Source organism: Colletotrichum truncatum (assembly GCF_014235925.2).
Source record: "Colletotrichum truncatum strain CMES1059 chromosome Unknown Contig_0006, whole genome shotgun sequence".
Classification (NCBI taxonomy): domain Eukaryota; kingdom Fungi; phylum Ascomycota; class Sordariomycetes; order Glomerellales; family Glomerellaceae; genus Colletotrichum; species Colletotrichum truncatum.
This window is the reverse complement of record NW_027222403.1, coordinates 1,150,246-1,173,128: the sequence shown is the minus strand read 5'-3', so window position 1 is coordinate 1,173,128 and position 22,883 is coordinate 1,150,246. Positions and strand designations below refer to the sequence as shown.

At 51.5% G+C, this 22,883-nt stretch overlaps 8 protein-coding genes across 8 annotated transcripts; 2 read left to right on the top strand and 6 right to left on the bottom strand.

Annotated features, from left to right (window-relative positions):
- Positions 1–595: 595 nt before the first annotated feature.
- CTRU02_209595 (anaphase-promoting complex subunit 11) lies at positions 596–1,035 on the top strand (the record flags this gene model as incomplete). The annotated part of the gene is made up of 3 exons (XM_070205302.1): positions 596–737; positions 866–937; positions 986–1,035. 3 exons carry the CDS (start codon positions 596–598, stop codon positions 1,033–1,035), a joined length of 264 nt encoding a protein of 87 aa, XP_070060950.1.
- A 528-nt stretch (positions 1,036–1,563) lies between these two features.
- On the top strand, positions 1,564–2,619 carry CTRU02_209594 (anaphase-promoting complex subunit 11; the record flags this gene model as incomplete). Its single annotated transcript, XM_070205301.1, has 1 exon — positions 1,564–2,619. The coding sequence occupies one exon, from the start codon at positions 1,564–1,566 to the stop codon at positions 2,617–2,619; it is 1,056 nt and encodes a 351-aa protein (XP_070060949.1).
- Positions 2,620–5,784: 3,165 nt separating this feature from the next.
- CTRU02_209593 (snare domain containing protein) lies at positions 5,785–7,247 on the bottom strand (the record flags this gene model as incomplete). The annotated part of the gene is made up of 4 exons (XM_036730341.1): positions 5,785–6,080; positions 6,137–6,916; positions 6,983–7,146; positions 7,234–7,247. 4 exons carry the CDS (start codon positions 7,245–7,247, stop codon positions 5,785–5,787), a joined length of 1,254 nt encoding a protein of 417 aa, XP_036578041.1.
- Positions 7,248–11,672: 4,425 nt separating this feature from the next.
- Positions 11,673–12,736, bottom strand: CTRU02_209592 (uncharacterized protein; the record flags this gene model as incomplete). Its single annotated transcript, XM_070205300.1, has 2 exons — positions 11,673–12,477; positions 12,576–12,736. The coding sequence occupies 2 exons, from the start codon at positions 12,734–12,736 to the stop codon at positions 11,673–11,675; spliced, it is 966 nt and encodes a 321-aa protein (XP_070060948.1).
- A 418-nt stretch (positions 12,737–13,154) lies between these two features.
- CTRU02_209591 (uncharacterized protein) lies at positions 13,155–15,390 on the bottom strand (the record flags this gene model as incomplete). Its single annotated transcript, XM_036730342.2, has 4 exons — positions 13,155–14,181; positions 14,258–14,346; positions 14,400–14,910; positions 14,963–15,390. 4 exons carry the CDS (start codon positions 15,388–15,390, stop codon positions 13,155–13,157), a joined length of 2,055 nt encoding a protein of 684 aa, XP_036578042.2.
- A 551-nt stretch (positions 15,391–15,941) lies between these two features.
- Positions 15,942–18,145, bottom strand: CTRU02_209590 (uncharacterized protein; the record flags this gene model as incomplete). The annotated part of the gene is made up of 3 exons (XM_070205299.1): positions 15,942–17,096; positions 17,183–17,648; positions 17,703–18,145. The coding sequence occupies 3 exons, from the start codon at positions 18,143–18,145 to the stop codon at positions 15,942–15,944; spliced, it is 2,064 nt and encodes a 687-aa protein (XP_070060947.1).
- An 862-nt stretch (positions 18,146–19,007) lies between these two features.
- Positions 19,008–19,715, bottom strand: CTRU02_209589 (orf21 protein; the record flags this gene model as incomplete). Its single annotated transcript, XM_070205298.1, has 2 exons — positions 19,008–19,438; positions 19,511–19,715. The coding sequence occupies 2 exons, from the start codon at positions 19,713–19,715 to the stop codon at positions 19,008–19,010; spliced, it is 636 nt and encodes a 211-aa protein (XP_070060946.1).
- Positions 19,716–20,590: 875 nt separating this feature from the next.
- Positions 20,591–22,416, bottom strand: CTRU02_209588 (uncharacterized protein; the record flags this gene model as incomplete). The annotated part of the gene is made up of 4 exons (XM_036730343.1): positions 20,591–20,776; positions 20,833–20,893; positions 20,951–22,215; positions 22,270–22,416. The coding sequence occupies 4 exons, from the start codon at positions 22,414–22,416 to the stop codon at positions 20,591–20,593; spliced, it is 1,659 nt and encodes a 552-aa protein (XP_036578043.1).
- Between the last annotated feature and the right edge of the window lie 467 nt (positions 22,417–22,883).

Here is a 22,883-nt window from a genome sequence, read left to right as displayed (position 1 = left end):
GGTGTGTATTGCGTAAATCGTAATGTAGTAGAATATTTTGTGTTTGGGGCCGGTGACCGGTAGTGGTCAGGTTTTTGGAGAAAGGGCGGTGGTGATCTTATTATTATCAGCGATTGCGAAAGCAGAATTCGGGGGGGTGGGCGGCGTTCCACTGGTTGGTTCCAGTTCATAATGGGCCGACCTACAGGCTACACTTGCCCCCCAAAGAGATAAGCGGGAGGAGGTCGGGGTCCGGTTCGGTCACTGATGACTCTAGAGTCCGCAGTGTCCGTTGGGTTTGGTGGAGCCACTGGGAAGGAGAGTAAAGCGGTGGGTCGGTAGGCGTGAATGCGGGGAGCTTGGGCCATTTCGCCATCTTTTTTGGAGGTGATTGACTGGTTCGGGGAGCCTTTTGCCCCGCAGTTCTTCCTGAAGTTGTTACCTTCTACAAACAAACTTGTTGTCATAACAAGGCTTTCCAAAGAGGGTCCTTGACCATTGCCTTAAGTCTTTTTTTCTCTCTCTTCAAATAATCTTCAAATAATTACAAACCACAAATACAAAGCCACATCCAACCCCGGGCATACCCTATCTCTTGCTCTCCGGGTCCATCAGCATGAAGGTCAAGATCTCCCGCTGGAACACCGTTGCGACATGGCGGTGGGATATCCCCGAGGATGATGTGTGTGGTATCTGCCAAGTCCACTTTGATGGCACATGTCCGACCTGCAAATACCCCGGCGACGACTGCAGCCTATGTGAGTTGGTCATACCGCATGATTCCGTCATGTAACTAATCCCAGCAATCAGTATCTGGAAAATGCGGCCACAACTTTCACATGGCGAGTCTGCGTTTCTCGCTCGTGCCCTCTTTATTTCTAACAAGGCATACAGCATTGCATCCAGGAGTGGATCAAGCAAGACTCGGCCAAGGGCCAATGTCCCATGTGTCGTCAAAGTAAGTCGTGTCTCCGCCCTCCATAAACACCTTTGCTGACACTTTTAGAATTCGAATGGACGGAACAAGCCAACGAAACGGTTGGAGTTGACCGATAGTCTCCTTATTGATTTCAACGGTGTTTGGCGCATGGTTCTGGTAGAGATACCCATGTCTATTGACAATGAGGGAACGATTTGCATTAACACAGTTCTCTGTGCGGGCGAACCTGCAAATGAAAACCCTATGTCGTTTTAGCATTTTGATAGCAGGGTGCTGAGGCTCGAAATGAATTTCACTAAATGTAAAATGAAGTCTTCTGGTAATTACTCGTAACGTTATATCTTGACAGGACAGCCCTCTACCGTGGTTCTAGACGCCATGATCCAGACTAGTGATGGGTTTGGCAGCAATGGGCCACAAACCTTTCAATAGGGCTACAGCCAGGTCTTCTAAAAGATCACAGTGAAGACCTTGACACTCTCTTCAGATTAAATGATTCTTTGGTTATAAATGCAATCACATTTATCCAAGCTTCATCTCCAACCACCGCGCAAGTCAGCGTAGCTGCATCACATGCGTGATCACGACCCCCCACACTCCGTCACGTGGAGATAACGATAAGATACCCCAGGATCACCTCCACCATGCCGCCCAGCAGCAGCTCCAACTTCCGTCCCTTCCTGGATCCCATCGTCGAGAGCAACTCCTCCCAACATCTCGACCCGGGAAAAGATGCCAACCAGTGCGACGCGCTCAACCCCGTCACACACCCGTCCCGCCGGCCCCGGAACAAGACCAGCAGCAACCGAGCTCCCGTCAAACGTTACCCGACCTCACGCGACCGTGACCGTGACTGTCAGCGTCTCATGATGGCCGACGTCCCCACGTCTCCGCGTCCGGAGATCGCAGATCACCACCCCGCCGGCGCCGCTGGAGCCGCTACCTCCCCATCATCCTCGCAGAACCAGAAAGCCCCCGCGACGACGTCCGATAACAGGGCATCACCAGACATCACCACCGCAGACGCCAGTGCCGAAGCAGATCACCAACTCGACGACGCCGAGCCTGAGCCTGAGCCCGAGCCCGAGCCCGTCGCGCCCAAGCTCGACCCCGCGGGCTTCTTCACCCTCGTCTCCAACTCGACGACGAACACAACACACCACCCCACCGTGAAGTACATCTTCCTCGACGACGACCCGGACATCCTCACCTCGGCGCTCGCGACGCAGCATGCGGCCAACCAGGTCCCGGCACCGTCAGCGTCCACTTCCAAGACAGGCAGGAGCCAGCCGAACCCCGCCGACCGCACGATATTGCTAGACATGGTCCCCGGACCCGACGGCCAGTGGGCAATCTCCTCGGCCGCCAGCCTCAGCGCCGACTTCGCCGTGACAGAAGCCAGCATCTCCCGCCAGGAGGGCGAGAAAGAAGGCGGCATGGTCCTCAAGATTGACGGGGTCGAAAGCGAGGGCATCGGCGCAGGCGGCGATAAGGACAAGACGGATAGCTTGCCGAGCTCCAACAGCGGCGTGGCCAAGTCCGGCGGCGAGGATTACGGCCCGCTGCTGGAGGACTTTGAGCGCAAGATGAGTGTGCTCCGTCGGGTCGTCAAGGCGGGCGAGGGCCGGGCCGAGAAAGCTCGTGAGAAGAAGACTGAGGACGGCGTGGAGGGTGAGGGTACGGTCGATGGTCAAGAGTGAAGGCGTTGAGAAAATATCCGTACGTCCCGAGGGGCTGCAGGCTCCATCCTCACTCATTTCGATTGTTGGGGGGTTTGTATGATATACCATCGAGGTAAGGTGTCTCTGATAAGATGCTTCCAGTGGGTATTAACGGCTTCGCAGGCTTGTACTACAGAGACCTGACGGCATGACGCTGTACCAGGCAGCTGCCGGACATGTATAAGTAATGAATTACGACTTACGACGGGGGGGCTAATGGTTATAGACGCTGTTCGTTCACGGTGTTATTGACAGTTGAGGGCTTCACAGCCCGTCCAGGCAGTAATTTACGATTTTGCAGTTGTGATTGTATCGTGTGGTTCATGTTGAATAACCCATCCATGGTTGTGACGGTCCGGTTAACATGGTGACTTGCCATAGATGCCAAGCTTTAAGGAGTGTAATGGGTAGAAATGGCCGCTGCTGTGAGCAGTCGCTTCTTTTCAGAGCTGTCAATGTTAAACGTGACGCTTGTTAAAATAGCTCTGGTGGCTTCGCCAACGTACTTCTTAAGCAAGACGGGATCTGTTCTGCAGGTTTGGCTCAACCCCCCGTGACTTTTCCCAATTTAGCAAGTTGAGCATGGTATAGTTGTATGAATTTCCCTCTTGGCGCGAGGTCATGAATGACAACGTGTGACCAGGCGGATATGGTTCCTAGATGTATTCCGAATGTCAGTCTCATTTGGTGAGAGCACTTAAATCCTTTTATTATGGGGATAGAGAGTGGAAGCAAGGAATGTTGAGTTTAACTGGATGTCAATGGTACTGGTCTGCAAATTCACTCTGAATAGCAAAGTTGAAATTGAACAATCTAAATCACGTATGACTTCTTACAGGATAGATCTTGTCAATGTCACTTTCAGTAAGTCCATTCTGCTCACGATTCTCCCAGCGGAGAGAAACCCTCTACAGCCCACCGAGGAAGACTCTCCATGGCGGCAAACTGCGGAGGGCGGGTTGTCAAATCATAGCTGGATTGATGAAAGAGTTTTCATGCCCGGATAACAAAGTCGGTATGGCACAGATTAATTCCTTGTATAATTTTTTTCTGTGATTAGAGCATCAGACGATGGTATTTTTTTAATTCTTGGAGTCTAAAGAGCTCGCAGTAGGCGGGGTGCCTTGCACATCACTCTACCTTACGTTGTGTCGAGTATTGGGTGACTCTCGGCTCACGCGGCATGACTGTTCATAAGCTGAAATCAAAACATATATCGAATTTAGTCTGTAAATAATGAATAACTACAGTTAATATAGAACTCGGCAGGGTGACGACGAGAGTACGTACTTATTAAAATTCATGTGGTAGAGCAATCAACGGACAGGCGCCCAGACTCTGACAAAATTGCCTTCGACTCTTTGAAGTGAGTAAACAATAACGACCTCACACCTTTCGGTTGAGATGACAGTACCCAACAGCCAATGGAAATCTAAGAATACGTTTTCAAAACGTCTACGGCTTCTTGCACATCAAGTCCAGTTGAAAAGAGGTAGACGGAACGCTGTGCACCCCACGCCCAGCCGGAAGGTCAAATAGTAGTGTGAGCCTGCACTGTGCTCTTGAAAGGAAGTAACGTGTCAAGTGGGTTATAGTTAGCATAGAATATTATGTTACATCATACTGCATTCAAACAGAATACGAGAAAAAGTGTTGTCGAATTACTTGCACATTTTCAGTTGTTTATTCAACTCCGAAACAACAAGATTATATGAAACTCTCGAAAAAAAGATTCTGCAATGTAAGCTTTCCCAATTTGCTTCAAATCCAACAGACAAAGCGAATTAACAAGTAAGAGACGTCCGTTCATGTCTCTCAAGTGACAGCGATAAGAAAAGTGCATCGAGCACCATGATGCCCTTGAAACTACATTGTGAAGCCGTGGCCGGTGAGGTTGATTGCATCGAGCCTGCCCACCGGTAGCCACCATCAAATATACCATACCGTGCGACGCTCTCTCCCAGTAAATAAACAAATTGAACGATCTAAACGTAAAAGATGCTACTAAATTTTGTCTAGAGCGATTTGTAAAAGACGAGTGACGTACCCTGCAACACAACTCGCGTAACTCCACCAGCAAACAACGTAAGAAGCAAGGTTCAACTCGACCAACATCCAATACCACAGCCAATCGATGTTCCTATCTACTCCAGCAGTATAGATTATAAGTATTGGTCTTGAAGCATGTCTGCTCTACGTCTAGCACGCACTATCAAAGTAACGAAACCAAAAAAGACCAAGACTCAGGTCGTCACGCCCGAGCCTTGCTGTCATGTCTTCCCTTTCAAGGTTCACACAGATAAACTGGGATATACCGCCAGGACCGATAGACGCATCATCATACCGCCGGCCCCAACACCATCCACGCCGTGCAGCGTTCGTTTCACACGATTAACCATGCTGAAACGGACTTGTCATAACGACACATGGCACTTGTCTGTCCATGATCACAAACCAAACTACTCACTCATAAGCAGAACGCCAATCCCATCAATCTACATCAGCAAGTACCATTAATCATCACCGTTCTCACGCCAAGCGCACATCACTTCGAGACTCAAAACCCTGCAAGACAAAGATTAAGATTTCAATCAAGTCAAAATCTGACTATATTTACTCGACACTCATGCTAACAACGCCCCTAATGCAACAAATAAAATAGCCAGCAGTCAGGTCGCACAAACAACGCCCGCAACATTTTTCAAATACGATCCCACTCTGGAAGGGGAATCCTGAATCCAAGACGCGACGCACAGCCCACAGAGGGAAACGGTGTAACAGTAAAGAAAGTCTGGTTATGGGTATTCAAAACACCCTATACGATATAAAGCTTCTGGGCGCAGGCATCCCCGGGACCTGGGTTTCCCGGAATCCTGCCTTCTCTTCATCTTTTCCCTTGTTTTGATACTCCACCTTACAAGAGAAATAATGAAAATTTGCCGCCTTGCCTTGATCCATTCCGTCTATAAAAAGGCGAGTAACTCTTATAGTAGTAAAAGGTTATCAGAAATCGATCCGGACGTCAAGTCGGAGGACGGTTATACGAGGATAAGGAGACATGAGCCTCGGGTGGGGTGCGAGGCGAGCGGGGTTAAAAGGTGGTGTGGAGGCATTTTATACAGAGTCGGAGGATAGGGGTGACGTCTAGTTGCGGACGGCGGGCATGTCCCACTTGCCGCCAACGCGAGGAACAACCGAGGCATCTTGCACGGCGTTGGGCTCCCAGGAGGCGCCCGGCTGAACGATTCGGCGCATGATCCTGCTCGTCTTGAGGATCTGCGGGTGAACGGTGCCGATATCGACGGGCACGCTGTTGGAGATGGGGAGGGACTCGAGGTTGAGACTGCGCTTGGCCGCGGCGGGTGCAGGTGCAGCCTGGCTGGGCTTTATAACGGCGAAATAGATGGCAACGACGGCAACGATGATGGCAACAATGAGGACTGGAAAAGAGTTAGTGACGAGTGCCGCATGCACACAATAACCGCCATATACATACCGCTGATACCCAAGCACCACCACTTCTTCTTGCGGGTCGCGCGTGCGGTAGTGACGGCGACGCCAATTTCCTGGTTACCCTTGTCGAGGTTCTCGACAACCTCCTCGCCCTTCTGCTCAATCTGTGTGACAGCGGCCTCCTGCTGCACGACGAGCACATCCATATCCTGGAATAGCTGGGCGAGCTCGACCATCTGCTGCTCAATCTTCTGCAGGGCAGCCTGGCGGTCCTGGACGGCGCTGAGGACAGCGTTGGCCTGGGCTTGGCGACCACTCTGCATAACGGCCTGCTGGAAAATCTGGGCACCGGCACCGGCGTCCTCAACAGCTTCACGGACCTCGCGCTCATCGGCGTCGGGGCGGACAATTCGGTACTGGCGGGCCATCTGGTCTTGAGTACGCTTGCGGAACTGCGACTCGACCTGCTGGTACTGCTGGATGGCGCCCTTGAGGCGGCGGTCGACGCGGCCGACCTGCGGCGCGTTTCTTGCGGACTGACCATCGGGAGAGGACTTGACCTGGCGAACACGGTCGGTGAGAGATCGGTACATGGTCATGGTCTCGGAGGAGAGAGCGTCTAGCTGGCGGGCGGTCGCCGAGTTGGCTGAGGTATCGGCATCCGTGAGGGTTCGCTCCTGCAGCATGCGCAGCTGGTTCAGGTTCGACTCGATCTGGTCGATGCCCTGATCGATGGATCGGCACTCGTTGAGGATCGCTTGAGGGTCAGACTGGCCAAAGCCACCGGCGTTCTGGGCGAGGGACTCCATTTCGACGTTGGCTCCTGTTTAGGGGGGAAAAACAAAAGTCAGCACACGGACGCGGACGACCGTCGCGGTCAGGAGCATACCGTATTGGTCCCTACCCATTGACGGTGCGTTATCATATCCTCTTCCTCCGTAGGGAGACGGTCCTGAGCCAAAAGACTGCTGAGGAGGACCTCTCATAGGGGCGCCGTATCCTCCCGAGGGGGAGTCATCCCGCTGGTCAAAGGGGTTTTGACGACCACCGTATCTATCATTAGTTGAGTCTGTTAGTCTACCGCGAGAGAGATCGTATTCGTCGTCGTGGGCGCCGTCGGCTCCTGACAAAGAAACATACCCGTACTGTGACATGATGTTAGTTTTCGGCTTCGGATATCGGTGGTGGAGGAAGATCGATTAGGAGGTAGGTAGGGTGGTGGTAATTTTTTTTTTCTTTCGGAAAAAGGGATTCAAAAAGCAAGCAACAGCAAACAAATGCAACGCAACCAGGCTGAAGCAAGAATGGTGAGGTGCAAAGAAGGTTGGTGATTGGGGAAGTCAAAAGTTTTGCGGCTTGCAGAGAGGGAACGGGTAGACTTTCTCGACTTCGAGAAGGGGGGCGAGAGAACATGTGCCCATTGACAGAGGCCAGAGGACGGTACAATGCAACGTTGGTAGGGTAGGGCAGCGAGTGCAGAAGAGGAACAGGGCGACGGTCGAAACACCGGAAGTGCGAGGGTTGGGGTGAAACACTGACACTCATGGCTGCTTCTGCGAAGCGCGTAGGCTTCTTCCTTGCGCGACGACGGGGCGGGTAGTGATTTTACTGGCGACGTCGGTCGCGGAGCGAAGGAGAGAAGTAATGCCTTTGATTTTGATGTTTTGGTCGAGTTGGAATTTGATTTTCCTCGCAGGCGGGTAGAAGCAATTGAGTACGGGTAGAATGGGCTATTGTCAAATAAAGGAGATGAGACGGATTGGCGGTGGTGTGTTGCAGTGTCGAAAGATCGAAAGAGTGTGTGGGCTCTTTACGACAAACGACAAGACGAAGACAACGACGGTAACCACACAACAGGCTTGGACGACAGCAAGTCCCAGGCCCTTTCTTTCTTTCTCTTTGGTTGTGGATAAGAGAAAGGTAGGAGAGACAGGGTAAGGTAGTAGTTGTAGGGGGGGAAGAGACCGGGGGTGGGCGTGGTCAGGGGAGAAGCGAGACGAGGCGAATGGGCCACTTTGAAAAAGCGCAGGACGCAGGACACAGAGGTGTGGCTTGAGGCGCTTCTTTGTAGCAGAAATTCGAATTGTCTGTGAGGGAACTGGGGCGTGGAGCTTGGGGGGCCCCTGGCTGCGGAATGATCGCCGTTTAGGTAGCGAAGCGTCTAGCCTGAGTGAAGAGAGATGATGGAGGGTCCGGGCTTATTGTGAGAGGCGTTGCTGGTCTGTGTGTGTGTATGTATTTACGTGTATATGTGTGTGTGTGTGTTATTATTATACGGGCGAAATCAAAGTCGTAATTGATTGCGCCTCGGGTGGTGTTGGGGAGGATATGAGTAATGCCCGTAGTTTTTTTGGTGAAGTCGGGAACTGAAGAGATACTTGGCACCAAAAAAGACGATGAAGATCAAGGTCAAATCAGGTACCAGTAGTAAGTAAGTAGGTCGACAGGGGCGATGCAACAACACACGCAAGGGAAAGGGGGCGATGTGCAGGTGTGCAGCAGGAACAGGAACACCCAAAAAGAGTGTCTCGACTCGAGCGGATCCGGCCTATTGAAGGCTGATTGGCTGATGACTGGGTAAATGATTGGACCCTGAAGCTTGGGTATTGCTTTGGTTCGTGGTGTAACAGGCGGCGGGCGACGGGGACGAATAAACTTGAGGCGTTAGGCTGGAGTTGCGAGGATGAGGGACCCAATAAATTAATGCGCCTTCTAATTCGCTTGATGTGGCGGTTTGAATGCCAAGGCTCTTTTTCCCAGAGAGAAGTGTATTCCTGGGTATCGATGGTTGGTGGGTATGTGCGTATGTTTTGATAGCGTTGACCAGATAAATGACCTTTGCTATAGATGAGTATAAGGATAAGGGGAAGGTCTTTTTTCTGTTTCTTTAGCTTTGCAGGCGCGCTTTGTGCCTTGTTATGCTTCTCGATGCTGACTGTTCGTGCCAATGCAACACCATAGAAAAACAAAATAACAAAAAAGTCAACCTTGGTCTTATTGCTGATGCAGAGCCCCAAGGTTTGCTGATGTTGTGTGAATTGCTTGTGACGATGACTGGGAGCCTCCAAAGTCTCTCAAAGTCTCTCAAAGTCACGAGTCTCAGGTGTTCAAAGTAGGCGAAGCACCCAAAAAAGCTGACAAAGGTACGTAATCGGGCAGGGGTGGCCTTTGGTGGTAGGCGCTGTGAACGAATCGAATTCCCGACCTGTCGGTCCCTTCCTTTCCTGGAGAAGCTTTTTAGGTCTTTCCTAGGTTCGTTCCTGCCTTTCTGGTTTCAACTGCGACCGGTGCAGTTGCCTTTTGTTGGTCGATAAAAAAAGAAGTCGCGACCGAGGGTACAGCAGAGAATAGCTGGGAAGGTGCGAAAATGCTCCGACGGTCCAATCAGGCGCCTAACGATCCAAATCTCTCCACCTTTGTGTTTTGGTCGCGTGTTTGCTTTTGCTACTGCTTCTGCGTCTTTTTCTTTTCCTTTCGTTGTGGGTGTGCTGCTCGTCGATGGGATGATCAATTCGTTTGACCGATCGTTGTTCTTTTTATTGTTTATTCCCCTTCTTGTTGATCATGAAAGACGGGAATCCAAAGATAATAAGAAACAAGGCGTGTGTGGTGTTTGACAGTGCCTAGAGTGGACTGCCCCAGAAAACAAGCAACACCAAGAATTGCACCTGAAGCTGAAGAATCGAGAAATCGAGGAGCTAAGGGAGTAGATTCTCAGCTGCAGCCGGGAAACGGGAATGTCGCCTCTTAAACCAACCCACACCATCTCATCATCCAATTCCGAGCAAACCTACAGTCCAGCCTGGCACAAATCAAAAACTGTCGAATCCTTCCAGCCACTTGCATCCCCGCTTCGCTTCCATGCTTACGGTCTCGGAAGGGCAACGCACTAAAGAGACCAACACATGCAGATGGCGTCTCTTGAACTTCCGTCACCGTATCCGTTGCCGTACGGCTGAGCTTAGCCTCACCCAGCATGCCTAGCGACTGCATGGCAGATGGGGGGGGCCACAAGACCATCAGGCTCAGCTCTTGCTGCGGCAACTCTGTCTCCATCTGTCTATTTTGCTTGCGGATGATGTAGTGATTCTTATCCAGGAACACAGAGAAAAAAAACACACCCCTGGCCATCTCACCCTTCCTTCGCCACATTTAGACTCTGCCTGATGCAAGCCGTAAGCTCGTCATCACCAGGCAGGCCTCTTAACTCGCCTTCCAAGGCCACCGCTCGTCCACATCCCCGGCTACTGCTCCGCTTTACCTGGGTGAAATACAGGTGCCTAACAGCTTACTATGGGGAACCTCGCACTCTCTCGATAACTACATACAAGCGACCTCAAAGGAGCCAAAAAGAGGATACTACAACCCCCCCAAAAAGACAGCTTCAGCTTGCCAAGTCTCCAGCCCTGACTACGGACAGCTCCAGCATTTAGCCTTTTGCACCAAGTAGACACAGCCTTCCCACCATCCCGTTTATCGCTAATCCACCACCACACCACACCGCTGCTGTCGGCTGCCAGTCCCGCGGAGCTTCCTGCGCCTTCGTGCCCGGGGTACACCTCCTTCCCTCTCCCTTGAAGTCACAGCCAACTCAACCAATCTGCAACTTTCCTCCTCTATCCACCAGCCAAGTCTAGATCTCCCGCGCCATGCTCCGAAGAACTCTGAACTCTTTTCGCCTCTTGGTGCTGGGGACATCCCCTCGCAATCCCGCAACTCACAAAGTCAATGCTCACCAAGTTTCTTGGAATTTTCAGTTACAGGACCGCTATGCATTGCCACGGTGCGCGGGGTACTGATGGATTTCCCATCATCTCATTCGATGGTCATGGTGAAGGGAAAGCTTCCCTCCCAAAAGCTCTAGCCGACACATTCCAGTGCTCTGTCACGTCGAAGCCTAACCTAACAAATAGCCCGCAATATGTGCCGCTTTGGGCGAAAGAGCTGCTGACACCACACCACCAAACCCACAAACACCATCCCTTCAGCTGGTCTAGCGTCGCCGCGGTTGTGTCCAGGGAGGACCGTAGGGCTGTGCTTCGGAACCCCCCAGGATGTGCCCTTTCTCCAAGCAACGAGCCGCGATCCAAGTCCGATTCTTTCGTCATGTCCCTCCGAACGGGACAGCATACGGCCCTCACTCCGGCTCTTTTCGGTCCGTTCGTAGTCATGCCCCTCTTACCCCTCAGATCCGGCTTGACAACAACATCAGACCCGAGCATTCATGCACACAATATGCGTTTTACTCATAACCGGCTCGTCGTCTCTACCTGAGTCTTTTGCAACAGCCGTATCTCTGACCTCAGTAACACACGGGATGAATGTCGTCAAATGATCTCACGTATGGTGACTTTGCTAGCTGAAGAAAAAGTTTGCTCTCCCTTGTCACTTCGTCTTGGGTTGAAACCCATGTCTAAGCCCATCACAAAACTCCTTCATGCCCACGCGCCCTGAGCATCCGGCCACCGTTCCTGCTGTTGGTACAAACCCAGAGACTTCCTATCGCCCCCCCTCCCATTACTCAGCGTCTCTGCGGAGCAGGTACTCTACTTGACACTTGGCCCTTCCCCCCCGCCCCTTCATACCACAGCATATGCCGACACGTAGCTTACGCTTGAATCGTTCGGCGTTGTGACCATGCTGCTGCGCTGGTACTGCACGAACTTGAATTTCGGGTGGTCTTCGCCTAGTTCTTCCAACGCCGCCATCGTCACGCCAATCGGGTGCCTCCCGCAGACTGTGTTTTTCGTCTGCTTGAGGTTGTCATAAAAGTTGTCGTGTTTGCCTGTCTTGATGGCTTCGATGGCCAGGTCATCTAGCATCTTGATCGTCTCATGAATGGGTGGGCCAGTGGGAGCCCGGCCGTGCGGTGACAGTCTCTGCAGTTTGTTGATGTCGCCGTCGGGGCAATAAACGGTATAATCAAAATGGCCGCCCCAGTGGCAGAAATCGGAGCTTACGATGAATGCGTTCTCCGGGTCTTTGAGGTACGGCGCCAGCCACTGGCCAATCTCTTTTTCCTCGGCCTTGTCATTGTCACCGACGAGGATCGGTACAACAGGCGGAAAGTTTTCGGGCGACCCGAACGTCTGTTCGAGCCGGATCCAAAGATATGGCAGGTGCATTTCTAGCGAGTGCTCCTTGAGGTCATTGCGGGTAGGTATGGCGGGAATGTCGAACTCATCGCCGAGACGTGCGGTGACCTCCTCGTCGACCTTGAGCTCCCCCCATGGCGTACCATAGTTCTTAAACTCCGTGACAGCGCAGCCACGCAGATAGAATGTGTGTGAAGGTCCGAGAATGAAGACTCGCTTGGCCTTGGAGAGATCCAGAGCTTTGTAGGCCCATGCCGCGGTTGGGCCGGAGTAGCTGTAACCAGCATGGCTGTAGACGTCATAATACTGTCAGTTGGGCCGCTCATTTCTAATGGTTCGAGGAACTGACGAGAAAGGGAGAAGCGAGTGGTCGTAAGAAGTACTTACGGCGCTATAATGACCCTTGCGCCTGGAATGGGCAAACCACTGTCGTCAATCTGATCAGGGACATCAGATAGAAAGCCCTTGAGCTGCTTCGAGAGCTCCTCTGCATCCCCGAGGTACCACTCGCCTTGCTTACCAGGTCGGCGAGTGGTCTTGGAAGCCATGTCTGAATATGATTTGTTTGTACAAGAATCCTTAGAATGATTCGGACGCGCTTTGTCCTTGTGCCGGTGACAAAAGTGGGCGTATTATGAAGACGACGAAGAGATAGGGAGAGAGCTTGGAGCTTTAGGAAGGTTGAGTGACCTGACCTGCCCCGCACCACACGAGAGCTTGAGGTATGAGAGGGCGGGTGATGACGAAGGCGCGGGGTGAGCTCCTGCCCACCTGTAGTGGGGTACCGTGGGGCCGGGATAGCCGCCTGGCCTCCCCCGAAGGGGCCGGGCATTAGCGCCGCTAGTCTTCCTCGGCGGTTAATCCTGCTGCATTCACAATTCTCACCAGTAGCCCAGACAACACTACATTAAATTGTGGTGAGATATACCATCAGAGGCTGGGCGATATGAATTTCTAGGTGAACGTTTATTCCACCCAACTGCCCGGCATGGTGCTAGTCGGCGCTTCTACAGACCTCCAAAACTCACCCGCAAAGGCCTCCGAGTCGACAACCCACCGCAGCCGCCAGTCCTCCAACTTCGGGCCGTAATCAAAAGCAATAACTCGAATAGGGGTCCAGTATAGATCAACTCGGTTAAAGTCCGAGCCTACGCTTTGCATCCATGACTCTCTGCTGCAATCCAGCAGCTGGTTGCGGATTACACTGCGGGACGCAATGATCGCATCACTGTCGAAAGCGCCCTTCACTTCTGGGCACAAGAACTTTTGGACCATTGCTTCGCGTCGACCGTATTCCAGTAGATCCACGCCCGCAGTCTCCAAGTCCTGTAGCCACTGTCGCAATACCATCTGAAAGATGAGGTCCCATTGAGAAGGGGGCACGCTAGACGAGAGACGGCAGAGCGCCCCGCCTATGAGGGAGATCAAGGGCGTGCCTTTCCAGACTGGTACGTGAAAGCGGTCCCACGGCACGACCGTCTCCACGCCATTCAGGTCGTTGGCGCCTGCTGCCCGTACAATATCAGAGACGAAATCGCTACAGAGTACCGTGTACGACCGCGCGCGGAAGGTCCTGGCGTCATACTGAGCATCGTCAGCAAGTCTCTTGCCAAGAGTTATAGCAGCCGAGTGGACTAGCGAGAAACCTCCCCTAACGGAATCTCGCACGTCAGCGGGTGTGATGACTTCGCTGGTCGGATGGAGGAGGCGTCTACATGTCATGTTGTCGCGGACGATGAAAGACCCCAGCCTGACTGCCTCTGCGCGATCGCGAACGGGGAGTTGGGAGTAATTTCTCAAGAACTGGGACAGGTAGATTCGGAGGAAGTTGTCGCTATAGGAGAATTCTCGGACGAAATTGAAGAGACGCTCCGTTGTGAGTGTATCCGAGGCAGAGGCGGCGGAGTGGAAGAGGTTGATGAGTTCCGTGCGGTTTGGATCATGAGTTCCAGTGAAATTCTGGCGGGCTATGATGATGGCGTCTATTGGATTGCTAGACACGTTGGTTAGAGACTTTTAACAAGTGATTATCTGGGTTTGGGGGGTGGGGGTGGATATCGATAACTTACTAGTCGTGCATGTCTCGTTCGTCGTCGGCGATGGCACCGTTGTTAATTAAGACCCGGCAGACTTCCACCCTTGCACTTTCCGCAGCGAGCTGGTTTCTGTTTCAGCTACTGTCGTGGAAACGATGGAGATATCACGACTTACGTATAACAACGAGTGGCCCGTTTCGTTCCTATCGAAGGGCGTCGCCTGACCCGTCTTGAAGAGACTTATCAAAGCCGCTACATCCCCCCTTTCAGCAGCTTTGAACGCCGGAGAGGTGTTTGGTCGTATGTTGTAAGTATGGAACCGGTATTGCCATCCTGTCCAGTATAGCTCACCGACACGTCGCGACCAGGGTATCTCGACTGAGGCGGTCCATCGGTTATCGGTCTTTGAGCGACGGAACGAGCATTTTCCGAATAAGAAAGTCTCAGGGCATGAAGACCAGTTACCTTTCGTACTGCCCTTTTTCGCCGATATCAGGCTATTACAATGAGTGTTTTCGGTCTTGACTGATTTAGTTTCAATTAAATGTTGCAGCTCCGCCTTCACCAAGTTGACGGTTGCTTGTGCCGTCTTTTGTATGGCGTCGTTTTGACCAGCCATGATATACTCATTAATTCGCGCCGAAGTCTGATCGATTATGAATGTTTCTGAAAACTCAGACTTTGCTCTTAAATCAACATGTCAGTTCAGTAATCATAACTCTGGAGTGCGCAACTTACACACGAAACAAGGAGATAGACATTTCCATCAGCTCCATGGCGCAGGCAAGCTCCTTTTCCAACGTTTCCATTTCCTCTTTTTCAAAAGTTATAACCTTTAGTGAGTTGACACGCCGCTTAAACTTGCTTTTAGGCTGCTGTACTTTGGCATTGAGCTTTTCGACATGGTGAGAGAGCGCCGCCTCCGCCTTTCGTATGTGTTCTAGGCTTCCCTGGGTAGCTGGACGCACTTGCAGGCTTGGGCACCTCTCGATCTCGTTTTCGATTTGGGAGAGTACATCTCTGAGGTATCCCAGCCTACTAATGCGCACTTGGAGTTCCTTCGGTAGCTGTTTGACTTGGTCCCATAGCTGAATGGCGTCGATGATGACTTTGCCGGCGCTGACCCCGATTTGGGCAAAGGCGAGGCTACCTGAGACGACTTCCATGCCGGCCATAAGTCGATCATGGATCGTTGCATGTATCTTGAATACGGCCAAATTGGAGGGATTCAAAACCGACTACCAGAGTTCCGCAAAACATGCGGAGAGCAATCAACAGTAAGACACAAGGCGAAAGATGCGTAGAAACAGAAGCATAGTACACGAAATTACCTTTAAGGTGATCTGCGTAAAACATACGTTCAGAAAGAGCAGTGGCGCAGATGAGAGGCCGCAGCAGGCTGGGCCTGTCGTGAGGCCTCAGCGGCTAAGTTACATGGGTTGCAGCCAGTCAGGAACGTGATTGAATGAGCACCCGCCGACGTCAAGTCAACCAACACGAGAACCGAAACTGTTGCTATTTTTTCTTTAGCGAACAAAAACCTCGGGGGAAACAATTTCGGCGCAGATTCAAGGTGGCTGATTTGCAGGGTGGATCCCCTCTGGGCAGCTTTGCCATTTGCCTCAACCAGAACAGTTGACGTCAACGTCAAAGGCATAGATAATGTATTTCTAGGCAACCTCAGTGAGAGGATGTAATGTGAATGGTGGGATTCGACTCAAACCGGTGGCTTTATCTTCCGGTATTCGGACCAGATCATTCGCGGCAGCACAATATTCTCATCCCAATCAAACCCTGGTGTGTATAAGCCATAATCCTCCGCGGTGTCACAAAAATCATCGTTCCAACTCCCAGGGATGTTGATAATAGGGTCTTCAACCATATTCCAAAACTCTTCAGCAAAGCCCAAGTCCGCTGGTGTCCACCACAGCCTCCATTGCTCCGGTAGCGGCCCGTACGTGATGCCCAGGATAGCAATCAGGAATACTCGTGACCTTTTCCTATAAATAAGGTCTCTTTCCCACAACCAACTTGGGTTTGTTCCCCACCGAGAGAAGAAACCGCCGTTTTGATACCTCTCCTTTTCCCTACGACCATATTCCAGGAGATCCATGCCATTTTCATAAAGTGTCGTCGCCCATGTCCAGATTGCTGATTGAAAGGCTTGCTCCACGACATCTGGTGGACACTTATCGAAGTTGCCTAGCATACGGCTTATCATATGACAGATTGGAGTCCATTGAGACACTGATAACTTGTCCCAAGGAGGTGAAATTTCCTCGGGGTCCAGCCTTGTGATCTCGCCGAGTGCTTGTTTGAAGCCTCTGTCAGTTTCTGGCTCGCCTTGCTTGCTCTTTGGGGAGGCAAACTGCAGCCCCACGCCCGAGGCGACCAAGTCCGCCACTCCCCAGTTGCAGTTGCACCTAGTGACCTCGAGCAATTCCTTTGTGGGAGCTCGAAGTTCCGGGATTAGCCACAGAGCCTCTTCCCAGCTCCATAATGCCCTACTTATGCTAATGCCAGCATGACGAATCCTGATTGGGTATGCAACGGATAGGTAATCGATTGACAGAATCTGCCCAATGTTTCGGATGCGGTGGAAAGATGCTATGCTCAATATCGAGTGCCAGAGATTGCTTTCGACGGATAAAATGTCTGGCGCATAAGTGTCGAAGAGCTTGAGAGTTTCTACCCAAGGGCTGGCGTCATTAGGAACAGTGAAGAATAAGAAAATTTCTAGGGGGGTCCTTGCTACAACTGGTAAGATTATCGGATTGTCCCAAGGAAAGGGATACTCGCTGAAGGAGCCAGGTTGCAGACCAATTTCCAGGAGCCATTTGGCAATTTTCACGGACACGTGGTCAGCGGCCAACTATTGTTTAGATCGTCAGCACCGCTTGTCAGCCCAATACTTGGAGGAAGAAACAGGTTTGGAAGGGGAGATTCGAAACAACTAACTTGCAGGAGGTTTAGGCCAATAGAATTATGAGTGAATGGAGTCAGATTGTTATCGTACAGGCACTTCTTCATCAAGGCAACATCGTCCTTCTCTAGGGCCACGATTACCTCTTCGTCAAACAGGTCAATGACTGAAAAGGTTGACAGATTGAACTGCCACCCCGAAGTGCTTCTCTTAGCCATGAGAGAGTATACAGTACGACAAAGCCAGTCAGGAGTTCTCATAGAAATGTGACCGCTCTGGTTCCCGAAGCCATAGTGAAGTCTACCTATCAAGGTCCGCCCTTGGGTTATGGTTGTGGCATCCGGAACGGTCGCCTTTTCGAGACCCGACTTGTAAGTTTCGAGATGATTGGCGTCTTGTACCTCGATTGCACGACCAGAATTAGCTGAAGCGCCATTCGAGGTGTTCACTGGCTCCGGAAGACGTTGGACGATGACGGATGTGCATAGGTTGGTCATTGTACTGTCAGAAACATTAGCAGCTTCTCTGAAGTCGGCAAGATATGTGATGACGCACGCGCAATAGAGTCCCTGAGCCATCTTGAAGAGGTTCAGAGCGCGATCAAGCTTCCGCTCCATTGCCTCCAAGCTATCCTTATGAATTAGCACCCTGGCGGTCGCAAACTTGCGCTTGTACCTCCTTTTGTCGGTGACTTGAGCATTTAAATCCTCTATGGTTGCTTGTAGATCGCTCATAGCAACGCGGGCCTTCGTGATAGCCTTCTGCATGAACTTGTCGTTCCAAACCGAGTGAGGGACCGGCTGAAGGGTACTCTGGCATTCAGCCTCACGAAGAAACTCTTCGATATCCTGGAGCTCCTCGGCCTTTTCCAAAAGAGTTGTGGGGACGTCTTTGACCTCGTTCCATAAGTACTTGAGTTTAACGGATAGTTTGACCGCCTTGCCTGTCATGTCGACAACGGCGATGATGCTTGCCGCAAGGCCGAGAGCTTCCGCCATGGCTACAGTTCGGATTCGGCGTGTTCCAAAAAACAAGTACTACGATTAGAAGTTTATCAAGATTCAAAAAAGTTCACGACGAGAAGGAGTTTTGACGTATGTTGATGGTGCGCTCAGCCTGATCCGTCACTGTACGCCTTGCCAGCCGGGGCTGAATGTCAGCACACTGGATTTGATCGGAGAAGCACGGCACTGGTGCGTCCATTTTGGCCTCTCAGAGAGAACCGCGCGGATGCTCATGCGCATGCAAGCTGCGCCACGAGATGTGTGTTGTGATTCGCTTGCTGGCAGATTTGGTCAGTCAATTGGGCGGCTGTGCAGCTGCCATCGCTGTCCAGCGAAGAGGTAGCCTTATGCTAATTTCTGGATGTTTATCCATGCCGTTTCGACTAAATTAAAAATGTTGCATTCATACCTTTGGAATTAGCAGTGATGAGCCTGTTCTCAGTGACATGACTTTTCTGGCTTTGCGACGGGTTTGAAATTCAATGGCCCACGACTCTTTGAAGCTGTAACTTCAACATCCCGTTAAGATGGTTGACTGACTGACGGGCAGCCTATCATAGATCCCTAACTAAAGTTATGGTCCCGCCACTTTCCTGCGTCTGCGCCTCATCAGTTCTCGGGTCGCTGGTCTATAGATGATTATGAATGCCTAGTGGCTTGCTGCAAATACTTGAATTCATTATGCCTGGTATCCTTTGCGTCTCATACATTTTAACGCCTAAAACGCAATCTGCCGCCCAAAACGCCGTGCCGTCGAGGCGAACCAAGGGTTGAAAAAGCAACCCGCATTGCAAAAGCCCCCAAAATGCCATGTATAGCGAAACCATCAAGTCAAAATCGCCTTGTTGCAAAAACATTAGAACATGCGAACTGACGACGTCGCCCAACCAGGTGCGCTCCCGGCAACCCATGATTTTCGTCCGGCGCACTGCAGACACCTCCTTTGCTCCCCTAGGTTCGTGACAGAGCAGTGGGAACAGACGTGTTTCCCACACGCACCGCAAGAGCTGTCCCCTCCGTAACTGTCAACCTCCATACTGTCGGCGTCGCCCGACGAGCCCAGCCCCGCGCCGCAGTCTTCGCAACTCGCAGGATTGAGTGTCGTTTGGTCCACAGATGGGCTCGTGAATCTCGTCACACTGGGTGCTGCCGAGCTGATGTTCCAGAAGCTGTGCAGAGACTTTTGGGTGCTACGCGCTGAAGGAGCGGGGACGGGACTCGGGGATGGTTCGTTGGCGAGGTGCTGGTTTTGTTGCTGGGCTGAGTAGAGCATTTTCAATGTTCGCTCTGTTTTGAGCCAGGTGTCAGCATTGGCCATACATTGAAGCTGAGCTTCATGGTGTCATGAGCTCGACTTACGATGTACCTCATCCTCGGATGGCCTGTTGTCGCGGAAGCGCTTCATCGTCCGGCTTGGTAGATGCGAGGGAGCTGCGAAGGCACGAGGGAAGACGGGACTGGGAGAGACGGGGAAATCGAAGGATTCCATGCTCGAGTCGGAGCGGGCGGGGGAGTTGAAGAGAGCCACGAGCTCGGAGCTGGAGCGCTTGCGCTTGAGGGCCATCTTGTCGCTCTGATTTCGAGTTGAAAGTTGCGGGTTTCTGTGAGAAAATGACGTGATGTTTGTGACAGTATTGAATACGGCGCAATCGTGACTGATGATGTTTGTGTCGTTGAGTGGGTTGAGTATTCTAGGCAGGGTAAGATTCTAAGCGCTAAGAAATGTAATGCGCATTGGTGGTGTCACAGCTGGCCGGCCTGGCGCGGCGCGTCCTCAGCGCGTTGTGTTCGCGACTGTTCCACTAACTGTTTAATGGGACCCACACAGCGTTCCGCGTACGGTACTTTCACTACTTACACAACAAGGAATTGAACTGACTTCTATCCGGAACCATCCACACGTTAAATTCTCAGATGAATAAACACCGAGATGACTTCGGAGTTCGATGCACCTTAGTCTTCTATGAGCGTGTGAGCCTTCTCTTGCCGTTTCGGCATTCGGCGGGGCCTCCCGGAAAAGGCCGTGCTCCGCGGGCCCGGCGTGTCTCCACTCACAGCCGGATCGGGATTGTCTATGGCCGGATGGCCGATTTGGTTTCCTGTTTGGTCATATTCGTCCTGGAGATGTGGAACATGATCAATGCACCAGTATAACTAGGAGCAAAGGTCATCTTCAGTATGTGGAGGTGTAGTTGATGTCTAGGCACAGGATTCATGTCACATCCATCAAGTCCGATAAAGCAAGATCTTATTTTAGGTACCTAGTACCTTATCAACTGTATAGACAGGCCGTCCTGATGAGAATAGCAGATGCCTGCACTAAGTACAGTGGTTGCGACTCAAACAGCATCCTGAAGCCATGCCTTACAGAGGGCTTATCTATAGAGTTTTTTCCCCACACCTTTTTATGTATCAAGCATGGCGGCTCACTTGACATCACTAGTACAAGTCGCGGATTCTTGCTAACCCTGCAGTTTCAAGGTTCTGCTGAATCGTTCCGTTCAACTGAACGCCGAACGGCCCAATCTCGAGCGGACAATAGTGCTCTCGGCCGCACATCTTGTCCTGGAAGTAGGACCTAATGGCTTCGAAGCCACACAGGTTGTCTGTCGTGAAGGAATTATGCTGAATTGAGAGTGTCAGTGTTGGGCCTTGCGTTAGATATCAGAGTTTCCACGTACGCCCAATCCATCAATAGTAAGCCTCCGAGAATTCCTGAATTTGGGAGCGTTCGCAATAGCACTGTTCATCATGGTTAATTACTTTTATAGGGTTATAGATGGACCATGAATCACTTACTTCTCAATGGGTGTTGTAGGATCGAATGTGTTGCTAACAAAAAGCAACGGGTATGACGTGTTGCCCCCATAAGGCCCTTCAAAAACGTCGTTGGAGCTGATGGACCATCCGGTACAACTTAGTGCCACCGTAGCCCAAATTTCCCCAATCACACTTTGGTCTTCCAGCTGCTTTATCAGAGGGCGGAGATCTTCCAGCGACTTCCCATACAGCCTATTTTTCTGATCCGAGCACGTCACTCCGATATTCTGCTCAAGATTTCCATCCAATACTTCTGCATCTTCTGATTCCCCAAGTAATAGCTTAACCTGCTCTGTCCAGACAGCGAGGTAGCCCCCATCCAGCGCCTGCTCCAAACGTACAAGCGCGGGTGCGATGATGCCAAACGAAGCCAACGGTTCGATAGCGACAGAAAGAATTCCGTCTTTGAAAACACGGAGAGCAGATGCAATCTCGGTGGCATTCTCCCAACCCTCGGCTTCTGCTGTACGAGCATCAAGCTGCGAGAATGACGCGTTCCACCGCTCAAAGATATTCATGGGGGTGTCGCCAGTATAATAGGCGCAGTAGCCTGGCCCTGCGGCGTGACAATAAATAAAAAATGCCCCTAGAATACCATCGACATGATTCATGTTGGGATATGTGCCGTTCTCCTGGTAACCCTCGGGGCTGAGGACGGCATCGAGCGCAACATGTCCAACTCTGTCGGGAAACATTGACGCGAAGGTCTGTCCAAGAAAGGTGCCGTAACTGATACCGTAATAGTTCAGCTGACTGGAGTTTAGTGCCGCGCGGGCACCATCAGGGGTGGCGGCAAAGGCTTCGACAATGCTGAGCATATCGCGTGCCGTTGTGGCGGTTGTCATGTGTGGTCCGGCAGCAGTATCGGCGCCAATGGTCGCTTGGCAGCGTTCACCGATATCCTTGTAGATTTCGATACGCTCGTTGTAGAATGCGTCTCCCAGGCGAGGCACGTTCCGAGTCTTTCGTCGACGGGTAGAGTTTCCTGCCGAGCAGCTTGCTCGCGGCTCGCTGAGCCCAATCCCGCGAGGGTCGAAACCTACGATGTCATAGTTTGAGCCTAGGATAGGCTGGATTTGGATTGCACTGCTGCGGGCTAGTTCGATTCCGGAACCACCTGGACCGCCAGGGTTAATGAGGATCATGCCTCGGTATGGACCATTTTGGGAAGCCGGATCTGCGGGAAGCTTCATTAACGGGACCGAGGCTCGGCCGAGCTGAGGATTCAAATAGTCAAGAGGTACCTATTGCACAAAGGGTCAGTGAGTGCGAGAGTGGCCACAGTTGGGTTACCGAACATCGAGCTTGGCGCAGTAGAAAGGGCCCTCGCAGCGGCACCAAACAAGGTTGGTTGACGGTGTAATCGATTGGAATGTGCAGTTTTGAGCAGCTGCTATCCCGATTCCAAGCAAGGAAAAGGCTCCGATAAAAGCTTGAGGTCTCATAATGTCTATAAGAGTATTATATCCTTTAGGATAGAACGAAAGATTTCCACTACATAAGGTAGGTAGTTTGGCTACTATGTCGAATCTACTAACATCACGGGACGACAAATAGCCATATATTGTACTTCTATTTCATTTGGGATAGAGTGCTTGACAACTGTTTCAGTCAAAAAAACTGGTGAGATTGTGTAACGACAGATCCTGTTGCGATAGTTGGAATACGGAGTCGTGTGGCACTTCCAGCCACACGCCCGCCAGGCTGAGAGGCCCAAGCCTCCCAGACCCACGTGACAGGCCAAGGGGGAATATCCCCACCTTCTAGTCAACAACACCACTTTCAACTATCATAAACTATCGATTAGAACTAATTTACTATTAACGTACATGATAAGCGAGTGAGACAGACAAGCGAGTGAGACAGTAAACCGCGACCGTCGCACCTTGACGCGACCGGCACCTTTTCCTCT